The sequence below is a fragment of the Dicentrarchus labrax genome, unplaced genomic scaffold (genome assembly GCF_905237075.1).
Source record: "Dicentrarchus labrax unplaced genomic scaffold, dlabrax2021, whole genome shotgun sequence".
Taxonomy (NCBI): Eukaryota; Metazoa; Chordata; class Actinopteri; family Moronidae; genus Dicentrarchus; species Dicentrarchus labrax.
The window spans coordinates 973,043-995,893 of NW_026136712.1; the positions used below are offsets into that span (position 1 = coordinate 973,043).

Here is a 22,851-nt window from a genome sequence, read left to right on the forward strand (position 1 = left end):
ACGAAAACACACACACACACACACACACACACACACAAGAGAGCGCGCAGTCAGCACAAGTGCCGCGTGTTTGTGTGTCTCCTCCCTCCCTCAGCTCGCGCGCTGGCTGACCTGCTTCTGACCCTGACATCTCAGTGAACTCTGGCGCGCAACCAAGTTCACTGGCCGTCAAACAGAAGAGAGAGAGAGAGAGAGAGAGAGAGAGAGAGAGAGAGGCGAGGGAGGGGGCACAACAGAGAGAGAGAGGGGGGATGGGGGATGGGGAGCAACAGAGAGAGACTCTAAAGGCTGTTACACACTCGCTGTTCCCGACCTCTAGCGCTGTAACTATCTATATTTGCATGTGGTGGTCGCGACACTAGTTGCAGTCTTCTCCTGAACAGAGGTGTCGCAACTGAGAAAAGGCTACTGACTTTGCTATTTCTACGCACTAGAAGAAGAGGAGGTCACGGAGGTTCTTCCTCTTTTCCAACATTCATGGCAATTTCTCGCCATGAATTCTGGCACCTCTGGGCATCTCTGTGTTCCTTCATTGAAGGATCATACAGATGCCTGTAGAGGCGCACTTGCTCAGAAAGCTTGCCCTCGAACTCGTCCATGTTCCTGTTTCCGCTTTGGCGCGCTCAGCTGAAAAAAATGGAGTTGTGTGCGACCTCGTGCGACCTGGCCTAAATCCTGGCACGCCAGCGAGATCTATGTCATTTTGACGTCACATTGTCGCGGGACATGTCGGGAACGGTGAGAATATAACAGCCTTAAGGCTATGTTCACACTGCAAGACTTAGCACCCAATTAAGATTTATTGTTTAAATTAGATTTTTTTTTCACATTATTTTTTGAATGTGGCCCATATCAGATTCCAGTGTGAACAGGTCATGGTCCTGAAGTGACCTGCAAGAGGCATGTAGATCTACAGTGACATAAAAGTCACATACACTCTGGCAGGACCGTTTGTAGCTGTTTGGGGGCCCCTATTTTTTCAAACTCTGAGGTAGAGATTCCTAACTTTTTCAGATATTCTGTGATGATGCAGCAGTCTGTTACATTTTAAGAGTAAAGCAGGCTAGAGTACATTAATAAATGCAACAGATACAATATGTTCTTGAAAAATGTTTAATGTAAACTTTGAGGTGGCATTCCAAAACAATAAAAAATAAATAACTAAACTTACTTAAATAAATAAGTATATAATGGACCAGCATCCATGTTATTGCACAATCAATAAAAAATAAATAAAAAAACTAGTTATGTAGTTATATATTGTAGTTGTAGTTAAAATGAACCATATATAACTGTACAACATCACTACTTTGTGATCAATTCAATTCAATTCAATTTTATTTGTATAGCGCCAATTCATAACAGAAGTTATCTCAGGACACTTTTCAAATAGAGCAGGTCTAGACCGAACTCTTTAACATTAGGATCAGGATCTGTATGATCAGTCTTACGTTCTCCTCCTCAAAACTTCTGCTTCCTGGTCAGAAGCTGATGAAGGTCCACCTGGCTCTCCTTGAACTGGACCTCTGAAGTAGGAAATTGCTCCTGCAAAGACAAAGCTCCTTAGGTTACCAAGCAATCAGAAGCAAATATTCATATCATATAACTGCAGCAAGTGCTGCACTATGCAAAACATTCTCAATTTATTTTTATATTAAACATTACAATATACAGTCTCCCTGTTTAAGAATCTACCAGTTTTTCTGTGTTTATCTCCACATTATACTAGTTCATTAATAAAAATGAATTAACTAGGGGATATGGGAAGGGAATATGTTTGCATACATCTTGCAGTGCATTACAAAGTGGACAACTAGCAGTCGTATGCAGTACAGGACACTTTAAATGAACAGGTTTGTTCAGATTAGTAAACTACATTGTCACAATATAATATTCTAGTAAATTTGGCAAGGGGAATTCAACTGAGTCAGCAGATTTGTCCAGTAACCAAACCACAGTAAATCAAAATACAATAGAGCAAAGAATTGAAAATATTTTATAGCACAGTGATCATTTAAAACTCATAGTGTTATATGAATAATCCACTGCTATACTACAGGTAACAATAATCAGTCTGATAATAATTGGTTTTATTTATACAATAGTAGCACAGGTCTATGCTTGAGACACATTTATTTGAGCCTTTTTGTAAATCAAACTCTGGATAAAGCTGACTTTATTTACAAACAAACAAACAAACAAACATAGCCCGTTAGCTGAGGTAGCTCACATTTATCTGAGGCTAGCTGAGCTAGCCAGCATGACAAAAGTAACAAACTAACTTGTTCAGAAGTTGGCGTTATGTGTCTCCCCCCCCCACATCAAATGCCTTACCTTGATCCTGTGATCGGTTTTCTCCTTTTTTCGTTTCTCTGCACCAGACGCAGAAGTACGTTTCAATGACGTTGTAATCAGCGTCTACCTTTATTCTCGTCACTTCAGTGGAAGGTGGGCGGCTGTCAATCATCCCGTCAGACCTGTCGGCAGACGTCACTTACCACGTGACAGCCCAGTCCAAAGGTGATTGACCTGATAACCCAACGAACACTTACATGCTTTGCAAATAAATGCATAATGAATGCATGCAATACATGCAAATAAAGACAGGTACTTTTATTTCTCCAAAATATAATAAAATATGAGGCTGAACTTGCAGTTTGGGGGCCCCCTGGTGGCTGCGGGGCCCTATGCAGCCGCATAGTCCGCATAAATCAAGAAACGGCTCTGCATTCTGGTATGACTTTACACTGAGGTCACACTGCAAAAAATCTAAACTCTCTCAATACTTTGACTTAGTATCTCAAAATAATGACTTAGTATCACAAAGTCAAAACATTTCTCATTACGGAATCTTTTTTTTCTGTCACATTGGCAGTAATAGGTTTAAATAAAATACATTTCCTATATATACACATTTTTTTAAATGTTAAAAAGTTAGTTTTATGAGAACACTATATTGTTTCAGTTAGATTTTGTTTTGTCTACTTAGTTTCTATTTTTATTTCAGTTAACTAAAATGTTTTTTCATATTATGTAAACAACCTTGGACTATGCAACATTATGTGAGAGGGAACTGAAAATGTATAGTACTGTGTTCTCATACATTATACAATTTAATGAATTATAATATGAGTGGCATTAGGAATGCTGTGTTAGCAGAAGGCAAGGCACACAAGGATTTTAAGTAATAACCTTTCCTCTCTTTTACAACTTTTACGATGACCTTTGTGAAATGCAAATGTGGAGAGCAATCAACTACAATTAAAATCCCAAGAAACCTAAAGAAAGCTGTTTCTTGTGGGAAATGCAAATGTAAAACAGTATGAGGGATTTCTTAGGGCCCTTAGGAGCTGCTTACTCTAATTGTACAGCTCCTCAAGCTGGCTATACGGGCTACTGAAACACCAGCACACTCCACAATGGTGGCGTGCCCCTTTAATTATATTTTCAGTCAACAGTCAAAAATGGGTAGAGAATATGGACCTGAGGCTAAGAGAAGAAGCTAATGTAAATGGACTGTACTTATATAGCGCCTTTCTAGTGTTTCGACCACTCAATGGACTGTACACTACATGCCACACTCACCCCATTCAGCCACATTCATACACTGATGATTGATTGATTTCCCTTAGTTATGCTGCTATAGGCCTAGACTATCGGGGGATTTCCCATGATGCACTGAGCTCCTCTCTTCCTCTTCCTCTCTTTCTGAACTCATTTATGTCCCATTAATGCATGTTACTAACTTCACTTCTTCCCTGGAGTTCTTGTGCTTTCTGATCTCACAGGTTCTCAGGGATCCTGGTGGAGCCTCCTGCCATGGTCCTGCTTGACTCCCACTGCTAATATCACTGATATTATTAGGGACTGAGCCAGTGTCACACACTGTGAGGTCTCTATTGTATTTGCTAAAGTTATTATTATTTGTGGGAAATGTTCACTGCATTTTTGACCCCCTGAACATATACTTCGGATGTATTTTATTTGGAAAAGTGGTCAGGCCTGGTTAAAACTTGGATATTCTATGTGTCACATTCGGCTTGGCCACTAGGTGGCACTACTATAAAGAAAAGTAGGTTTAGGCTAATAACTCCTGCATCGTTTGTCTCACATTCAAAAAACCTATATCCACGCGTTTGGTGAATGGAGTTACATCTCCCTATATAGGCCACGCCCACTTTCGTCTAGATTTTTTTTCCGCTAGAGCGCGAAATGTCCAAAAACTACGTTTTTCGTGTTCCATCCATGCACTTTTGTCTGATTCGCATGAAACTTGTCACGTAGCATCTGGAGACCGTCCTGGCAAAAAAACAAATTTAAAGTATTTTGATATTTCAGAAAATAAGCACGTTATAATATTAGCACTTTCTGTAGATTATTATTATAAGTGGAGCATTTCTCCACATTGGTATGTCCAATTGACACCAAGCTTGGGTCCATAGATCCACATGTCTTCAATTCAGCCGATTCGCCATAAAACAGTACTCATAACTTCAGTGTGCAATGTCCAATCTCCAATAAACTTCATATATTCTGTAACAGTCTGAACACGTCCTCATAACTTCAGCGTACGTGGTCCAATCTCAATGAAGCTTCACGTGTTTGATAACAGTCCCGCCCTGAACAGGACTACATGACAATATTCAGACATAGTGATAGCGGCACCTACTGGCAACAGGAAGTAAGCGCTGCGTGGCTATCTGATTTATCTGAAATTTTCATGTTGTGGTCCGCACGTGTTAGGACGGCACGTGACGCGTCCGCAGCATGCCCCGAATTGCGTGGAGTGCGAGGTCCCGCCCAACGCTGCTTGCGGCTTTAATTACTAGTATTATTACTACAGTTACTATTATTACTATAATGGTAAATGGACCTGTACTTGTATAGCACCTTTCTAGTCTTCTGACCACTCAAAGCGCTTTTACACTACGTGAGACATTCACCCTTTCACACACATTCACCCAGTGATGGCAAAGTCCATCGAACAGAAACTAACATTCATACACGGCATCGGGAGCAATTTGGGGGTTCAGTATCTTGCTGAAGGATACTTCAACATGTCGCACCAGGAGCCGGGGATCGAACCCACAACCTTCCGATTAAGGAACTGCCTCTGAGCCACAGCCGCCCACAATAATCACTGCTCATTGTCCCCCATCGTTGCTGTTGTCATTGCCATCATCTTTTTCATGTTCATCACCATCAGTCACTACTATTAGTGTAGTTGTTGCTACTGTTGTTGCTGTGCACCTCTGTCTGTCTGTCTGTCTGTCTCTCTCTCTCTCTCTCTCTCTCTCTCTCTCTCTCACCCCAACTGGTCGAGGCAGACGACCACCTACCTAAAGCCGAAGGATCTGTCCTAGGTTTCTGCCTGCTGTATTGTTGAAGTACATGTGTTTACTGCCTTGTTAAGTGTTTGATCCCTGCACTAAAACACTTGTCACTCCTGTTGACATGCAGGAAGGAAACACTACATTGAAACACCCCCCCTTCACTACATTGACACAGGAACACAATATCTGCTTGTTTCACCCTCATATAATTAGTGAATCCAAGCGTGCAGTGACTGAATGGCAGTGTTGGCTTTATAAATCAGATCCAGGCTTGTTTTTATGAAGGATCTCAGAATGCACTTAAAGTTGACATAGGACTAAAAACACTCAGAGTAGGACTGTAGTAGTAGTGACAAAGCTTCCTGCACTGACTTTGAGTCAGGGACGTTTTCATAAGTTTTTGACTTGGGTGGTGCACTAACCTATGCAGGGGTGACATATGTCTTAGCTTTCCAGTTATTCTAGTTTATGCAGTTCCAACACTGCTGATGGAGCCCAGTCTGCAGGCATATTCAAGAACACTAGGCCAAAATAACCACATGCAATAAACTGCATGAGATTAGTATAAATACTTAGTGTGTACCCATAGATTCCATTTTCATTCAGATATCTTGAGGTCAGAGGTCAAGGGAACCCTTTGAAAATGGCCATGCCAGTTTTTCCACCCCGACATGCTAGCATGATATGGTTGGTACCAACAGATGCGTTAGGTCATGTAGTTTCATATGATACCAGCATCTTCACTCTAGAAGAAACACTACTGCTTTTGTCCACAGGGGCCACCAGAATAAGTACAACAGGGAAGTTCCTTGTAGAGGCTTTAAGTAAAAGTAACACTATATTTAAGTAGATACAACATTATAAGTAAAAGACCTGCATTCAAAACCGTAAAAGTGCAGAAGTATTATCAGTAAAATGTATTGAAGTAAAATCACTCATTGTGCAAAATATGGCCCCTGAGATGTTTATATTATTATAAATGTTATTATTGGATCATTATCACTGAGACATTATCATGTTATTCGTATGGTTGATATATGGTGGATAGGGTGCTTATTACAGTTTGTACCATATTGTACCAATTGTGTTTCAGTTGATATTGAGTTGATCTGTTTAAAATAATAAAGGCTGTCAAATCAATATAGTGCAATAAAAAGTACAGTATTTCCCTGTGAAATGGAGTATAAAAGTATAAAATAGCATATGTGGTAATAATCAAGTAAATTACCTAAAACACGTCAATCTGTAATGACCTTATCTGAATAATTTGATCAATTCCTGAAGAAGTAAAATGATCCAGTGACCTGTAAGAAAAAAAAAGCCAAGAGTTAAAGAACCAGTGTGTAGGATTCGGTGGCATCTAGTGGTGAAGTTGCAATGTGTTGGCAGCTGCCACCCCTAAATGCCTGGCCACTCCAGCTGCCACCCCAGTTTTTTTTTGTTCAAATATCTTCATTTGGGCGCTTTTCAAAGCAAATATTGATATATGTGATTCTGATTAAATCAGATTATATTTCTGCCACCCCTTAAAGTTTCCATGACACCCTCTGGACACCTTATGGATATTTCTCTATATTTGTCCCTGGTTTTATCTACCATATGGGCACCCAAGGGAAAATCTTTGCAGCTGAACATGGGGGCACCAGGAGGGCTGATCACTAGCCCTGGTGCCCTCAAAACCTTGAGAATGGCCTATTTGCTAAAACAGCGATTTGCTTGTGAACTTTTACGTACCAAATGTAGCTTTCCCGGGGTATGTTTAAATCTCCTTTTTACAGACATCTCCCTCTTCAATAGATGGATGTGAAAACACTTCTCTAGTGACAAACTGCACACAAAAAGGTCAGTAAGCTCAAAGTCAGAAATTTTAGGAGACAAATAAAAGAACACACATTTTTGTTAAAGAATAGTGGAAGAATGTAACAAGACAGTAGGCCTTAGAGTGCACAGTGAGGAAAACACATTCTGTGTGTGTGTGTGTGTGTGTCTGTGAGTGTGTTGGCAGGGCAGCGGCTGCTGTCCAGTGATAATAGAGCTTTCCAAATATCTCTCGCCTCATTACATCTGCGGCGACAGGGATCCTTGCATTCAAGCGCTGACCCAGGCCAAAGTTCAGTTGCTGTTTCCCAGTTAGCGTGTGTGGTGGGATACAGCGAGGCTGTGTGAGTGTGTGTGAGAGAGAGGGAGAGAAGAAGAGGGAGGGGGAGAACACCCAAATCTAGATTGTGACTGGTGGTCCGATTAAAGATAAAGAAGGGTTAGTTCTTCAAAAAAAAAAAAAAAAAAAAAAACCCAGGATGTTTTCTTAATTCAATTCAATTCAATTCAATTCTATTTGTATAGCAACAATTCATAACAGAAGATATCTCAGGACACTTTACAAATCTAGACTAGATCTAGACAGTACTCCTTATAAAAATATTCACAGAGACCCAACATTACCACCATGAGCAAGCACTTGGCGATGGCGGCAAGGAAAAACGTACTTTTAAGAGGAATAAAGCTCGGACAGACCCTGGCGCTAGGTGGGTGGCCGTCTGCCTTGACCATGACCCGCTACCTATACGATGGGTCAGCCCCTTTTTGTGCAGCTCATACAGTAAATTCAAAAACCATCCTCCAATGTCATTTAGTTCTGTTGGAAGCTTTATGATTAAGTTGCAACAAAGGACAAAATGGACTGGATGAAAAGTGTGTTCCTAAGTTGGCAGCATCAATGAAAATCATATGTTATAGGGCTAAAGTCCCGCTGTAATGTTCCTTCACATGTTGTTAGGTCTGTTGTGCCCCTCCTGCATAACCCAGCACAGGCTGCAGTCATCCAGGAATTATCCTGTGCCCCTGCAGTTACTCTTTCCACTGATGGATGGACCTCCAGGGATACAGAGAGCTACTGAGCTGTGTAAAACTTGACTTGACTTTTGATTGAATTATTGAATTATTTTTAAAGGATGTGGGAAACATGAATGAGGTACATTGTCACACATTTTACCTTTTGGAGTCACACATTTGGAGTCAATTTATTTTTTCAATTTAACTCAATTCAATTTTATATGTATAGCGCCAATTCACAACAGAAGTTATCTCAGGACACTTTTCAAATAGAGCAGGTCTAGACCGAACTCTTTAAAACATTATTTACAGAGACCCAACAGTACCACCATGAGCAAGCACTTGGCGACGGGGGCAAGGAAAAACTGCCTTTTAGGAGGCAGAAACCTAGGACAGATCCTTCGGCTCTAGGTGGGTGGTCGTCTGTCTCAACCAGAGAGAGAGAGAGAGAGAGAGAGAGAGAGAGAGAGAGAGAGAGAGAGAGAGAGAGAGAGAGAGAGAGAGAGAGGTGCACAGCAACAACAGTAGCAACAACTACACTAATAGTAGTGACTGATGATGATGAACATAAAGAAGATGATGACGATGACAACAGCGACGATGGGGGATAATGAGAGATGACAATACTAACAATAGTAACTGTGGCTGTGGCTCAGAGGCAGAGCGGGTCATCCACTAATTGGAAGGTTGTTGGTTCAATCCCTCCCTCCTACCGCCACATATCCTTGAGCAAGATACTGAACCCTGAATTGCTCCTGATGCTGTGCATCGGTGTGTGAATGTGTATGTATGAATGAGTTAGTTTCTTTTCAATGGCCTTTGCCATTGCTGAGTGAATGTGTGTATGAAAGGGCGAATGAGGCATGTAGTGTAAAAGCGCTTTGAGTGGTTGGAAGACAAGAAAGGCGCTATACAAGTACAGGTCCATTTACCATTTAACTGTAGTAATAATAATAATAACAATAATATCAGTGATATTGGCAATGGCAAGCTAGCAGGACCATGGCAGGAGGCTCCACCAGGATCCATGACAACCTGCGAGACGAGAAAGCACAAGAACTCCGGGGAAGAAGTGAAGTTAGTAAGTTAGTTTTTCCTTTTCCTTTTTTTTTTTTGCATCTTCACTATGTGGGGAGGGAGAAGTGGTGTGTATCCATGTGTTAAGTTACGTAAATGCTGTTTAACCAAGTGTTTGCGCCATGGACGCATTGTGTTAATTTCTGAGGATGTACACAACCAACAGCCCTAATGGATGCAGGATAATGCATCATGTGTACGCAAATGTATCATTGAAAGCACTCTGGCTTACAGATCTAGTGTGGACATTTAGGAGGATCTATTGTCAAAAATTGAATATACCATTCACAGGTATGTTTTTATTAGTGTATAATCACCTGAAAATAAGAATTGTTGTGCTTTTCGCTTTTACCTACAGTAGGATTGGGGCCTTTTTTGGTGCATGTTGAATCGCAATGTTTCTACAGTGACACAGAAGTTTTTTGGTCTTTTCGTGGCCACCATAGTTTCTCTTTCATGCTCAAAAGGGCAAAGCAAGAACTATATAAGGAACTACAACTAACCAGCTGGATGCCACTTAATCCTACACACTGGTCCTTTAAGTAAATCATAAATATGTTACAGTACAAAATAATTACTTATTTTGTACTGTTGCACCCCTAATGTTATAGGAATGATGGCTAAACTACATAATTATGAATATATTGTGGAATATCTATACTGCAATAAAAAGGAATTTGTTTTTAAAGTACTAGGTAAAGGACCAGCTTGATGAAAGCACCACAGAGAACTTAACTCTTAACTGGGGTCACCAAATCATTAAGGAACCCTCACGGGTCTATAAATATGCATGCCAAATGTCATGGACAGTTGCACAGTCTCAGTAAACAAAAGCAGGTGTTACTGTTGAATAAACTTTTATTACAGCACACAAAATAAAAACAACAAATTTAGGAAAACAACATCTCAGTCAGGGTGTCTTACTGAGAACAATGACAAAGGCAAAGCAAGGATTCCTTTGGATATCAAAATGTACCCTCTCTCCACCTCTGTGGAAGGCAAGAACAACAATACATGTTTTTCTGTTACAATAACAATTGCACTCATCATTGCCTTACAAAGCAGCGTTTGTATGCTGCGAAATCAAAACACCAAAGACTGGTGAATTTTGTACTTGAGTTTTGCATTACTTGTGTTCCTGAATCTACTACATTCACATCTTTTCTTGTCTCACATGAAATTATGTGACACATTATATTAATGGACATACAACAATGTCAATTTGACAACTATAAAAAGTTTACCATGAGTGAGCCAGGACTTTATTCCTAATTCCCTTGTTTCCTAAGCTTATTTACCAGCTGCAACAGCAGGACTGGTATGCTTCCACCTTGAGTCTGTGTGTCATCAAATGTTACCCTGGAGACCACTACTGTGGCAGGAACTACCACAGAAGTGGTTTTGATCATTTTATCAGGTTTATATGTCTGTCTGTCTGTTTATCTTTGGAAAGATACTGCCAAAGCGATAGTGTCACAACCGGAAAGATACAGTCACAATGCGAGCTGAGATCAAAATGAAGGCTGAATTCGAAGACGGGTGTGGCCCGAGCAAGGCCCCATTGGCTCCATTACTTAGGGTCCTAGCACCCTTTTAATGGTTGTGTTTCAGCTCTCACAGGACATCCTTATTAATACGCCTAACCTAAGCACACACACACAGGACTCAGATGTCAACCCTGATCTCTAGTGTCACAGCTCTGCACTTTTAGCAGTTTATAATGTCAACTTAATTTCTAGGAGACAGAATTGTGTTTTATAGGAGTTAAAAGCCAAACTGTTTTTCAATCTTGTTCTGATTTGCTTTTCTCAACATTCTCTCCATGTTTACTTGCTGTCTTGATAAATTCAGTATAATATACATTTCAATTCCAACAATACATACTCATGATTGTGCTGTTTCTCTTTTGTACAGACATACTGTTTCCGCACACTGATTTTTTTCAAATGGCTCCTCTACCACTGTCAATAACACTTCCTGCAAAGAGGTTTCACAATAAATGTCTTCCACCCGCTTAGAGCATGAGAGGGCACACTTCCTCACATTCTCCTGCTTACCTAACAGGAAGACTTGAGTTACATTGACAGTAGCTATGGAAGCAATGTACTGATGGAAATGTGGAAATGTACATTATGCTATGCTATTATTTGACATTATCTGATTGATGCATGGCAGGAGAGGGAGAGCTGGGGGAGGCCCTCCAAACCAGGAGATGAAAACTTAATTTGGAACCGTCTTATATTTTGGATAGTGTCTGTGAACAGTTTAAATCTTTAGGACCAGTATTTACATACTTCATATTGGAATGTTATACAGGGTCTATGCGAGAACATAATATGTCATGTTAATATCTTAACCATGCAAATGAGTAGAGAGAAGGTACCAATGTAAATCACTGAGCTCCTCACACTGCAGTCAACTGTGTTCACCAAGTAAGCAAGAAACGCAAAGTCAAATTCTTATTAATTACTTATTTACTTTAGCTGTTGATGGAGGTGCCTATCACAGTGTCAACCTCCAGTCTGTTTGTAGCAGACAAACTGCTGAATATTTTCATTACAAAATATGCAGTATATACAGTGGCATTTACAAGCAATTTTTAAAAAAAATTCTAAAAAGGAAAACTCTTTCAGTGCAAAAATGTCTGCTGAAAGTGGAGCACAGACCCAAAACATAAACAGAATAGAAACAGTCTCATTATAAAATGTTTGTCATCAGGAGTCGTATGCAGGTTTTAGGTAAGCAACAACCTGCCTGCGAGGCTGTAAAGGAACCAATTCATTATTGCTGTGCTTTGTGGATTTATGTGGGTTATAAGATTCTAAAGCTTAATTTCACCCTGAGGAACAAAAAGAAAGAATTGCAAGTTACTGAACTGTTAAATATATATGTATATATCATCACTAATAACATGACAATTCCCCAAGGGGGCTTGTTTTCTTGCAGGCATGAATCAAGTAGTTTGAGTGGGTTGTAAGACAGAACTGTAGTTAACGTTACATAAATAATGTCCTTAACCCCACAACTGATGGGATTTACAGAGGGAGGAAGAGGGCATGCACTGATGTCAAATTTTATATGAGACCACCTGACCACCCTCACCGCCACTGTGGACAAACTCCGTTGTGGAAAACAGAGGCAACTGTAAAAGCCTAGGTTAAGGTCATCAGATTGATGTGCACGATGTGACAGTTGGTCTGCAGGTGTTGAAATGTGCCAGGACAGACCCCATCTCCCCCTGGTATTAACATATCTGTATCTGGATAATGATATCTGATCAGAACAACTTGAGATTGTTTTATAACATCTTAGTTTGAATGGTAGGTTACCATTGTCTTAATATTGGTGCAGGAAAAAACAAACTAACAACTAAACTAATCAATCAACCAATTAATCGTCAATGTAGGATGTGTTTGCCAGTCGGCACAAGCCTAAGCTGGACCCTGGCAGACTACATGTTGAAACTGATGTCACAAGAACAAAAAAAAGTATTGGAGAAGCTTGCTAGCACCAGTGCTAGCTTGGCTAACCCCATCAGTTATGTAATTCCTGCAGTGATGCTGTTGCATGTGCTTCCTTTGCAGAGGAAGGACTAATCTGTAGCTTTTTGGCCTTCCAACTTGTTTAGTATATTTTATTTCTTAAAAATGTTTCCAAACTGTACAGACTTCATTTACACCTGGCGGGGATCAGTACAGTACAGCTCCTCAGGTGGTCTGGCTGATCCAATCTAATTCCAAGCATTTACACCTAACACATCCAGATACAGACTGCATGTTAATACCGGGTGTCAGTTTCCTGTGACCATGGCAAATTTCTCATATGGTGACATCACATGCAAACCCTGCAATATGATTGCTTCATGCAGTGGTCACTATGACACTCCAACCCAAAATCTTCATCAATTCCTGGACAATCTAATACAACCCTGCAATGACACTGTGTTTTGTAAAAGATTGCATTATTTGGTAAAATTGTCCAATCTGTGTATGCTTACAACATGGACCAAGTAAGCCACTTTTTAGATTTTTACCCTAATTTTTGACTCCTGTGAAGAGACCATGTGAAGATTCTAACTACAATCTGAGTGTCAAAGACCCTCCCCATTATCACTCTCTGCAAATAAGACTCATCATGTCCACTGGCTGTGACAGGAAACAGGAAACATCTCCATATTCAGTCACTGTTAGGCTCCTGTCTCAGGGGTCGTTTCAATGTACAATGTGAGGCAGAAAAGAAGACAAAGAGCAAGCAGAGCCACCAAGTTCAACAAAACATCACTTTTTTCATGAACATCAGTCTTTCAAGACGTCATCATCCATTCAATCTATTCCTTCATCCATCCATGAACTCAGCATCACTTTGTTCCTGCACACATGTATACACAGTAACAACAGCTGAAGTACTGGGACAATGAGTTCAACTTGGTCTTTGTTGTAACCATCTATGGTGACATTTCCATAGCCATAATTCTGTGTAAGTAGACAGATGGTGAAAACCAAATGGTAACAGTGAGATGCTTTCATGTTAGAATCATTCTATATTCTATGATGGTTACTTGGATCAAGCTAAAACCAGGATGCTAGAGAGACCAGATTAAGAAAGTGGCACAAGTCCAATGAGTTTATCTTTTTTAATGATGAAGATGATGCTGGAAGCTTGGTGACAGAGTGACTATTTAGGCTTATAATTCCCTGAATATACATGTAAACGTTGTGAATGCAGGTTTACACAGAGAAGGGTGTTATGGGTAACCATAGGTCACAGGAGAGACGACAAGATAATTGGTTAATCCAATTCTTGTCAGGAGGTGGGTTTGAAATGTCCATCCATTCATTATGTATATATGGTGCCTATGCCAGGCGACACTGGGCGAGAGGCAGGGTACACCCTGGGCAGGTCGGCAGTGCATCCTACTGGTAACTTAAGAGTCACCAATTAACCGAAATGTCTTTGGACTGGAGGAAACAATGCAAACTCCACACAGAAATGTCTCTGCCGCTTTGCAGGTTCAAACCCAAACCTTCTTGCTATGAGGTAACAGTGCTAACCATCCATGATGTCAGGGTTTGAAATGGAAAAATAAAAAAGCAAATGTTGTACTCCAAATCATCTATACAAAAAGTAGCCACACCCGCTCTACCTCTGAGCCAGAGCCGTGCTAGGCTTGTCTATGTGGAAAAGACAACCACATTTTGAAGATGATTAAAAGTGACATATACATATACCTAATCCACATTCATATTTGCTACCTAGTTCCATCTGAAAATCAATTGCTAAACAGTGAGCTTATCAGCGAGCTAATGATGTTGATTAGCTAGCTAGTTAGCTAGTGTTTTGACAACATATGTCGACTTGATCTTTTAACTATCTTTAAAACGTGGTTGTCTATTCAACATAGATTAGCCTAGCACATAGCATATCTAGTACAGGAAAGAACAAAGTTGACTGACGTTCCAGAAGGGGTGGGATTTAGGATGGGTCAACTGGCGGAAATGTATTTGTCGAACTCTGAGACTGAATCATTTGATGGCAGCAATTACAGTCTGACATTGCAGTATTTTATCATGACAGCATGGAGCTTCTTCAGGACCCCAGATCCAAAGGCAACACGAAACTGGGTTACAGCAATAAAACACAATTTTCTTTTGAATGGTATCAGTACTAGGGGTAGATGATATACTAATATACAGTATTTATCTAGCTAGACATGGTGAGGAAAAACCCTCGTTACAGAGCCTGTCGTCTCATTGTGCATAAGCAGCATCTTGCATCATTACTACAGCTGAAATATGTCAGCCAAGGTTTCAAAGTGAGGTGTAATAAAGAAAACTGAATCCCTGATTTGCTGCACAGATTTGACAGTAACCAGGTTACTACTATGATTACCTGATTTCTCAGAGTAACCTGGCTTCCTGTGTATGCAAATGTCTCATTTGAAGCTTTTAACATGAGAGCCATGCTAAATGGATGCACAGCTGGTTAAAGCGGAGACGTTGGCTGGGTTGTTCGTTATTGAGTGAGAGTGAATGATCATTAAATCTACGAGATGATCATCTAGAAATAGCAGTTTCTAATAGAATAACTTAGATGATCAAAATCTTGGTTTCTGTAGATTAACAACTGTTATTCTTCAGTATGAAATGCAATATACATAAATAATATGCAATATATATATATATATATATATATATATATATATATATATATATAAACAATATAATAAATAATAATTCCACCTTCACCAATGGAAAACAGAAGTGCTCTAATGTAATTTTTCAGTAGAGGTGTTATCATGCTGGATGTATAATAGGGCTTTCTCATAACACAACAGGAAACTAGGGATCCACCGATTTATCGGCTGATATTGGCCTTGTTAGCTGACAACAGCCTATTGGCAAATAGGATGGCATCCACCGATATCAGTGGCCGATGTTTCTCTGTTATGTTGTGTCAATTTTGCACTGGCTATATGTTGTATTGGTTATTTCCAACTTGGACATTCCAGCATGAGCACAAATTTCACGCAAAGACCTACTGATGTGCTCCATGCAGCAGCACAGACAGTGAATGACTGTTCACACAGCTTGAATAAAAAGAGAAATAGACTGAGCTGCAACATGGCAGAGACAATTAACTTTGTAGATTTATTTGTTTCTCTGGCAGAAAAAGGGCACATACATAACAAAATAATAAAATATTGACTATAGGCCAAATTATTTCAAACATAAGTATAATATCTAGTTTCATAATTGGTGTGAAACAGTTTATCCCAGTGTTGACCTTTGACCTCATTGTCCCAGTACCTGTGTCACGTCCTCTGCTGTACCATTCTACCTCCACAGCTACAATCATTACACTCTCACACACAATGTACAAAACATAGTTTGTCTTATCACCATTAAAAATAATTTACAAACACTTTACTATTCACTCTGTGTAGAGTCCAGTAAACTGTTTGGTGTGTGTGTGTGTGTGTGTGTGTGTGTGTGTGTGTTATTTACATTGAGTATTCAGTCAGGTATAACAGTAAGGAGAGGATATGACTTCATGTCTGTGTGTGTCATATTGGCTGAGAGTCTGTTCCCTGCATGCCTTGTACAGTGTGTGTATTGCTGTGGCTTTATGTGATGTGTGTATGTACACTGTCCATCTGTCCCTTTTGTGTGTGTGTGTGTGTGTGTGTGTGTGTGTGTGTGTGTGTGTATAAACTCCCTGTGCAGTTCTTTTGCCTGTCATTGTCATGTGTGTTTTCACTATGTGTGTAAATCTCCTTCCTCTGTGAGGAAGTGTTTTGGCAGTTCAGTGTGTCAATGTGACTTCATGCATGTTTCATTCTTTATATTTATTTGTGACACTCACTCCTGTGTGTGTGTGTGTGTGTGTGTGTGTGTTTATGAGGACATGCCATTGACCAGGCTCCTCAGCTGTTTGACCACAGTCTCTATCAGCTTCTGTTTGTCTCTGTCGTTCTTCCTGAACTGTGAGAAGATGTTGTTCTTCTTACTGGTGTCCTTCATTCTGTACACAGAAAGAAACAGAGTCAAAGGGATGAGTCCCATTAATGCATTCTCTCAGTGGCGCACTCACTCGCTCGCTGATATTGTTGTTACTTTTGAGGTTTACGGTGTACCATGCACAAGGGTGTACACACCAAAAATTAAATTGTTTAATTGGTCATGCATCTCCAAATTTGAGTGACTAGGATCTAGGAGCTGCGTGTTGGGCTTTACATTTCAGGTTGGACGAGTTCAGTTGTTTTTCTCATTTGTTGGATACAAAAGTTAAAACAGGCATATGTAGACCATGCCATTAGTTTATTACAATACAAGTAGCAAATAACTTAAAGTTGCAGTAAGTAACTTTTATAAAAATAACTGTCATATTTGCTGAAATTTGTACTGTGTTCCTGACAGTAGTACATGAAACAGATAGTCTGTGAAAAATCAGGTTCTTCTGGGCTGTTGTAGTGCTCCTAATGGCATTTGCAAGAATCCCCTGGGCCTGGACAAAAACAACCAATCAGAGCCAAGAAAGATAGTTGACAGTTGATTGTTGTGTCTCATTTACAGGTTGCCAAATATCGACGCTGGGAATGAAACTCAACAATCAATGATCTTTAAGCCACCCATCCAAAGTGTCAGCAAGCAGCTTTAATAATAATTATTGGATTTTTACTATGAATATGTCTCAATGATTTTAAAAATCCAGTCAATTAGTTTTGAAATGCTTTAAAAAAAGATAAGATCTTACAAATTTACATTTGGGTAAACAGTTGTTGTAACGAATGAAACAAAGAGAGAGTGGGTTAAGTTATAATTAGGATAGTAGGAGGTTCACATGGAGGCTGGAAATTCTTAGACATGACACAGTATTTATTTTTTTTCTCTTCTATATCACTTACACTATTTATTGTTACATTTATTTTGATGTAACTATGTGAATGTAAACTTATGACCATTTATAATGCGTATGGTATTACCGCAGTGAATAGATGATAAGTTGTTATGCAAGCCATCCCAAAATTTCAATTTGTTGACTTTGATATGTAATGTATCCCCCCATAATGAATGCAAATGGTAAAAAAAAAGGCAAAAATATGGTCACATCAAAAATTATCCTGTAAGCTATGGATAGAACAGGTTCAAGGTTCAAGCAGAAAGTCACTCAAATCAAACAGATGTTTAGTGTGTGTATTTGTGTGCAGACATTTAACCTTCACATAAACAATAATGGAATTTATTAAAAAAAATATTACGCCTTAAGTCATTCTAGTGTAGAGTAGGCAAAATAAATGGTTCTGCATATATCAGAGGGTACATGGAGAAGACCAAAGAAAAGGACTGAGGAATCTGCACCTACCCTCTGTAGACTCTGAGCAGCAGCAGGAAAACAGAACAGAAGAGTATAACCAAAACACACGCAGAGGAGGAAAACAGACAAAGCAGCCAAACTAATACCGAAGGACGTTATATGCTCTATGCAAGAGTTAATGTAATAAAATGACAATAATGTGAAAGAAAATGTGAAAATGTTTATAAAAGACTTAAGAATATGAGTTGATCACTAACATTTTAGAGGAATATCTGGGGTGGCAGACTTTAGCATGTTTTCTGTAGTTTATCACAATCATATTCATGACTCCTCATCACTCCACCATTTTCAGTTTCAAATTGATGCGTAAAAATGTAAATTCTTAAAAAAGTCTAAATATCTAAAACAAGTTGGTGTATCAAAAACAAAATGCTACAAAGTGTAGTCCTCACATTAATTTGCATTTTCTTTTACAAATTTTCTGGAAACTTGTTTAAAACTTGCATGGAAACTTGAATTTGAAGTAATTAAATATGTATTTTTAATTTAGGACAAAGACATTTTAGTCTATTTGTTTCTTTGTGGCTCTTTACATGCTCTAGCAGCACACCCACATTCTAAGCCTCACCCCTGCACAAAGGTGAACTGTCAATGCTACTTGGCGTTTAAAGAGAAGCATTTACGTATCAGATACACTCACTTCTCCAGTAGAGCCAGGGCAGTAGCTGGGTTCACTCTCAGGTATTTGGAAGTTGGCTGGCCATAGTCTGCCAGGTAAGTGGACCAGTCCCACACCATGAACAGGTCCAGGAGCTACAAAACACACAGACATGTACAACACTCAGATATGCAACAGTCTCAACTTCGAGAACTTCAGAAAGAACCTCAGAGAGGAACAGAGGAAGACTGAGGCTTGTAGAGGGTGAGAGTTTGATGGGGGAAGGTTTTGAAGAGGCAAATGACTGAAGAACTGAGGGGTTTGACCATTGTTGGACTGCAGCAAAGCAGCCTGTCCCTGACTTACTGACTGAGTGATTTAGTTACACCATTGGTTGGTTGATTGTTCCCCATTGGTTTTAGCCTAGTCTTGTTTACTATCTGTTAGGATCAGCTGTCAGTCAGCACTGGACTGCTATCTAGTCTGTGTAAGGCTGGAAATTGATGAGCGTAGTTGACACTAGATAGCTTATCTACAGACAGACTCATCACTCTAACAGCAACTTTTTAAACATGAAAACAATACACTGAAACACCAAGCTGGTTTATTTTATGCAAACTGGATGCCGTTTGGGAAAATCAAAATTTTAGGGGGAGGATACACTATTTTAGACTTGACAGAGGACTGACACAGAGACAAAAAGATGTGTATGGGTACATGTAAATGTAGATATGCTACACTGTACATTGCAGTACTGTATCATCGTTTGTTCCATGAACTCTGCCTGGTTAGTACCTGGTTTCAACGATACTTTAGACTAGAGTTTCGATTCTCTTCCCGGCCCTTGATCAAGCATTTGTGTTATTTTTTTTATTTTTATAATTATTAGCCTAATTGGATGGGGAGAAAGCTATGGCATAATCAGAAATATTATATATATAGTTTTAGCAAAGTAGGCCTAAGTAACAAAAGTTTCACAAGTTAGGCTACAAAGTTACAAAATGCAACACATGTTATGCGCAGCGTCTCCTCCACTCGCACGTATCACACCGGGCTGGGCATGCACTGCTGTATTGTGTAGCCTAGCTTAAGTGCAACTAAAAACAGGAGAATTAACTTTGAACAAGTTTGGAGGAAAGTCGGAGGTATGGAATCATTTCAAACAAGTCGTGGTCAGTGACAACATTTGTGTTGGCTTTGTCGAATGCATTAGGTGCCGCATGCTGCTCGCTTATGACAGCCAAAAAGCTAAGTTACATTGCAATAACGTGCCATTATATCACCGACGACTATACATTAGTTGGTAAAACTCTCACCACAGCAATGTTTCCCGTGGAGGACGCTAACAGGGAAAAATATCAGACGCGAGATAGTGCGCCTGCTGGTCAACACATTTGGCCTCGACCCTAGCTCCCTCAGCCGAATAGTGTGGGTAACAAATCAAGGCAGCAACATAATCAAAGCCATGGAACCATATAGGAGGCTTTCTTGTCTCGATCACCTAATTAACACTGTCCTTCACCACGGTCTGCATGCCGATAGGAGAGACCATATCTGCTGCTAAAGGACTCGTGAGATATGTGAAACAATCTGGCCTGGTTGCGCAATTATCGAACAGATGGGGGGGGACACAATTTAGCACAGTTTACCTTACACTCAAGTCAGTGCAGGACATATACCCAGAAAAGATATCTGAAGTACATGCCCACGTTTGCACCCTACTCTTGCCTGTGGAGGAAGATGCTGCAGTAGCTTACAATGCAATGCAATGAGCAGTACTGGCTTCACACCACCAGCAGCCAGGCCCAGGAGAGACTCCGACTTTGCCGAGTGGGAGAACCAAGACGATGATAACGAACCAGATGAGGATGAAGTAGCCATGTACATTTCACAGAGGCATGCCATGGATGACGACAGGGACCTACTGAAATGGTGGAAAGTCAACGGATTGGTGTACCCAAAACTAGCAAGGCTGGCAAGATCCGTCCTCTGCATTCCAGCAAGAAGCAGCAGCAGCAGCAGCAGCAGCAGCGAGCGGGTGTTCAGCGCAGCTGGCCGAACGATAGAGTAGAGGAGGACCGCTCTGAAACCAGCAACTGTGTACGCAATCTTGTTCTTGCATGACAACATGTAGAACCATGTAAGTAGGCTATAGCTTTGTGATTAATATGCTATTATATTATGTTATGTTACATTTATGTAGCAGGCAGCATATAGCCTTGGCCTAATCAATTCCCCACACTTCATCTACGGGCTCATACACAGGCAGGAGGCTCAGAACTGACGGGCCCGTCAACCTGGAGTGTTTGAACCTGCTCAGTTTAATAAGACTTTTTCATTAGTCTAATCCAACGTTACTTTGTTAATTTTGTATGTTCATTTTCTTTTGGTATTGGAGTGTCATCATTAGCCCATCCCCTTAATCCCTCGATGTGACTCCGCGTTTTGCACTAGGTCAAGGCCTACATTTTAAAATATTAAAATAGGCCTATTTGTTGTGTTTTCAAATTATTCTATTTGTATTAACTTTGCAAACTTATAGGCCTTTAAGAGTAGACTAGGCCATCCACAGTTCATTCTTGTAGTTGAGAACGTCAGTTATTACGGCCCACGTATTAAAAAATTGTAGGGTTTAAATCGGGCTCGGGCTCATAATTACAGTTATTGTGTCGGGCCGGGCTGGGCTCGGACACAACGTGCACAGGCTCGGGTAGGGTCGGGCTTGATTTTTTGGGCCCGATCGAAGCTCTACTTTAGGCCGACTGTGAAGCTGTTTGACTGGTCTCTCGCTGAATTGGCCACTGCAGTGTGACGTCGGGTTACGTTTCTAAAAAGGTTTATTCTGTTCTCTGCAGCAGGTTGTTGCATTTTTTCACCCCCTACCACAGCTTAAACGACTACCCCCATTCAAGATGAATAAGAGGACTGGTGATTTCACTGCAGCACCTAATTTGGTTGGCCCTAACAGAGCCAAATCGACATCTGTGCAAAATGGGGGAGCAGGCAAAGGCACATACAGTTGTCACACCAGACGCCAACGCTGTTGTGTTACATATCACGCCTCCTGTCTTTACAGCAGTATTGTAGGATCTCTGTGTAAAAAAGGGCTTGTGATGCAGAGGGAAGACAGAGTGAGAGATGCTGAGAGAAGAAGGGAGGAGGGAGGGGCTTCTGCTGCTACATGATGAGTGTTGACTGTGAACAGGAACATTTCAAATGACCCCACCACGAACCCTGGTTAACCTGACGGAGATGACCCCCTACCCCACCCACACACACAGTGTATGCTAATGTCATAGGGTGAAACAGCTGGGTGTTTGGGTCATGTTGAAAGAGCAGTGAAAGAACAGCTTAGTGATAATAGCATTATTCAGCTGACAGAGACTGCGACACACAGAGAGAGGCTTAGCAACAATGCCATTATTCTCACCTGGAGCTAACTGATGAGCCACAAGCAAACACGTAGAGGGTGCCACATCTTACCCTGACACTCACTGAACTCTCCACAGTTTACAACTTTTCACAGATTAGAAATGAACTGACTTGGTATAATAATTTTTAAATATATTTTTTTTCTTCAGAAATGTGGCCAAAGGTTCTATCAGTTATGATAACTTAGTTGTGTGCACACAATGTTTCCTGTGCAGTGAGGTTTTTTTTTAGCCACAATTCAGGTTAACTCATTGCAGCCTGACAGATCCTAAATGTATGAAACAGGTACTAATATTGATATTTTTCAAAACCACTCAAAACCATTATCGTACATTAGCAATGTGAGTTAAAGGTTTGCTACATTTGCGAAAAATGTGCATTAACACCATGCATCTCAAAGGAAAAGTTTTTTTTTTTTTTTTTTTTTTTTTTAAATCTTGCCGTTTCCACAAAACTTTTGTAATGCAATACTTCAAAATACAAATCAAATTACAGAAATGCAGCTATTGTAGCATTGCTTCAGTTTTTCCACATCTCTGTAATGTGAACTTAAATCATCATTACATAAATTAAATCATAACTGGTAGATCCGATGGCCAAACCAACGAAAAACAAAAGCCAAGCTGGAGTTATCCTTAACAGCTAAATGCATCATGTTATATGCTGTGTATTGTCTGTTTGCAGTGTTTCAGTGTGCAGTACAGC

The 22,851-nt window shown here is 40.2% G+C and overlaps 1 protein-coding gene and 1 long non-coding RNA gene across 7 annotated transcripts in view; both read right to left on the reverse strand.

Annotated features, from left to right (window-relative positions):
• Nucleotides 1–1,099: 1,099 nt before the first annotated feature.
• Nucleotides 1,100–3,772, reverse strand: LOC127373089 (uncharacterized). Its single transcript, XR_007886873.1, has 2 exons — nt 2,335–3,772; nt 1,100–1,545 (listed from the first exon to the last, which is right to left on the reverse strand). It is a non-coding gene; the product is annotated as an uncharacterized LOC127373089 (long non-coding RNA).
• Nucleotides 3,773–10,082: 6,310 nt separating this feature from the next.
• exoc6 (exocyst complex component 6) overlaps nt 10,083–22,851 on the reverse strand; it is a 69,949-nt gene continuing 57,180 nt past the window's right edge. For all 6 annotated transcript variants that reach the window (XM_051417140.1, XM_051417139.1, XM_051417138.1 and 3 more), the window contains 2 exons: nt 18,757–18,869; nt 10,083–16,763 (listed from right to left, as the gene is read on the reverse strand). In XM_051417140.1, the coding sequence (XP_051273100.1) occupies nt 16,637–16,763; nt 18,757–18,869 (240 nt within the window). In that variant the 3' untranslated portion in view covers nt 10,083–16,636. The remainder of the gene's footprint in view (nt 16,764–18,756; nt 18,870–22,851) is intronic.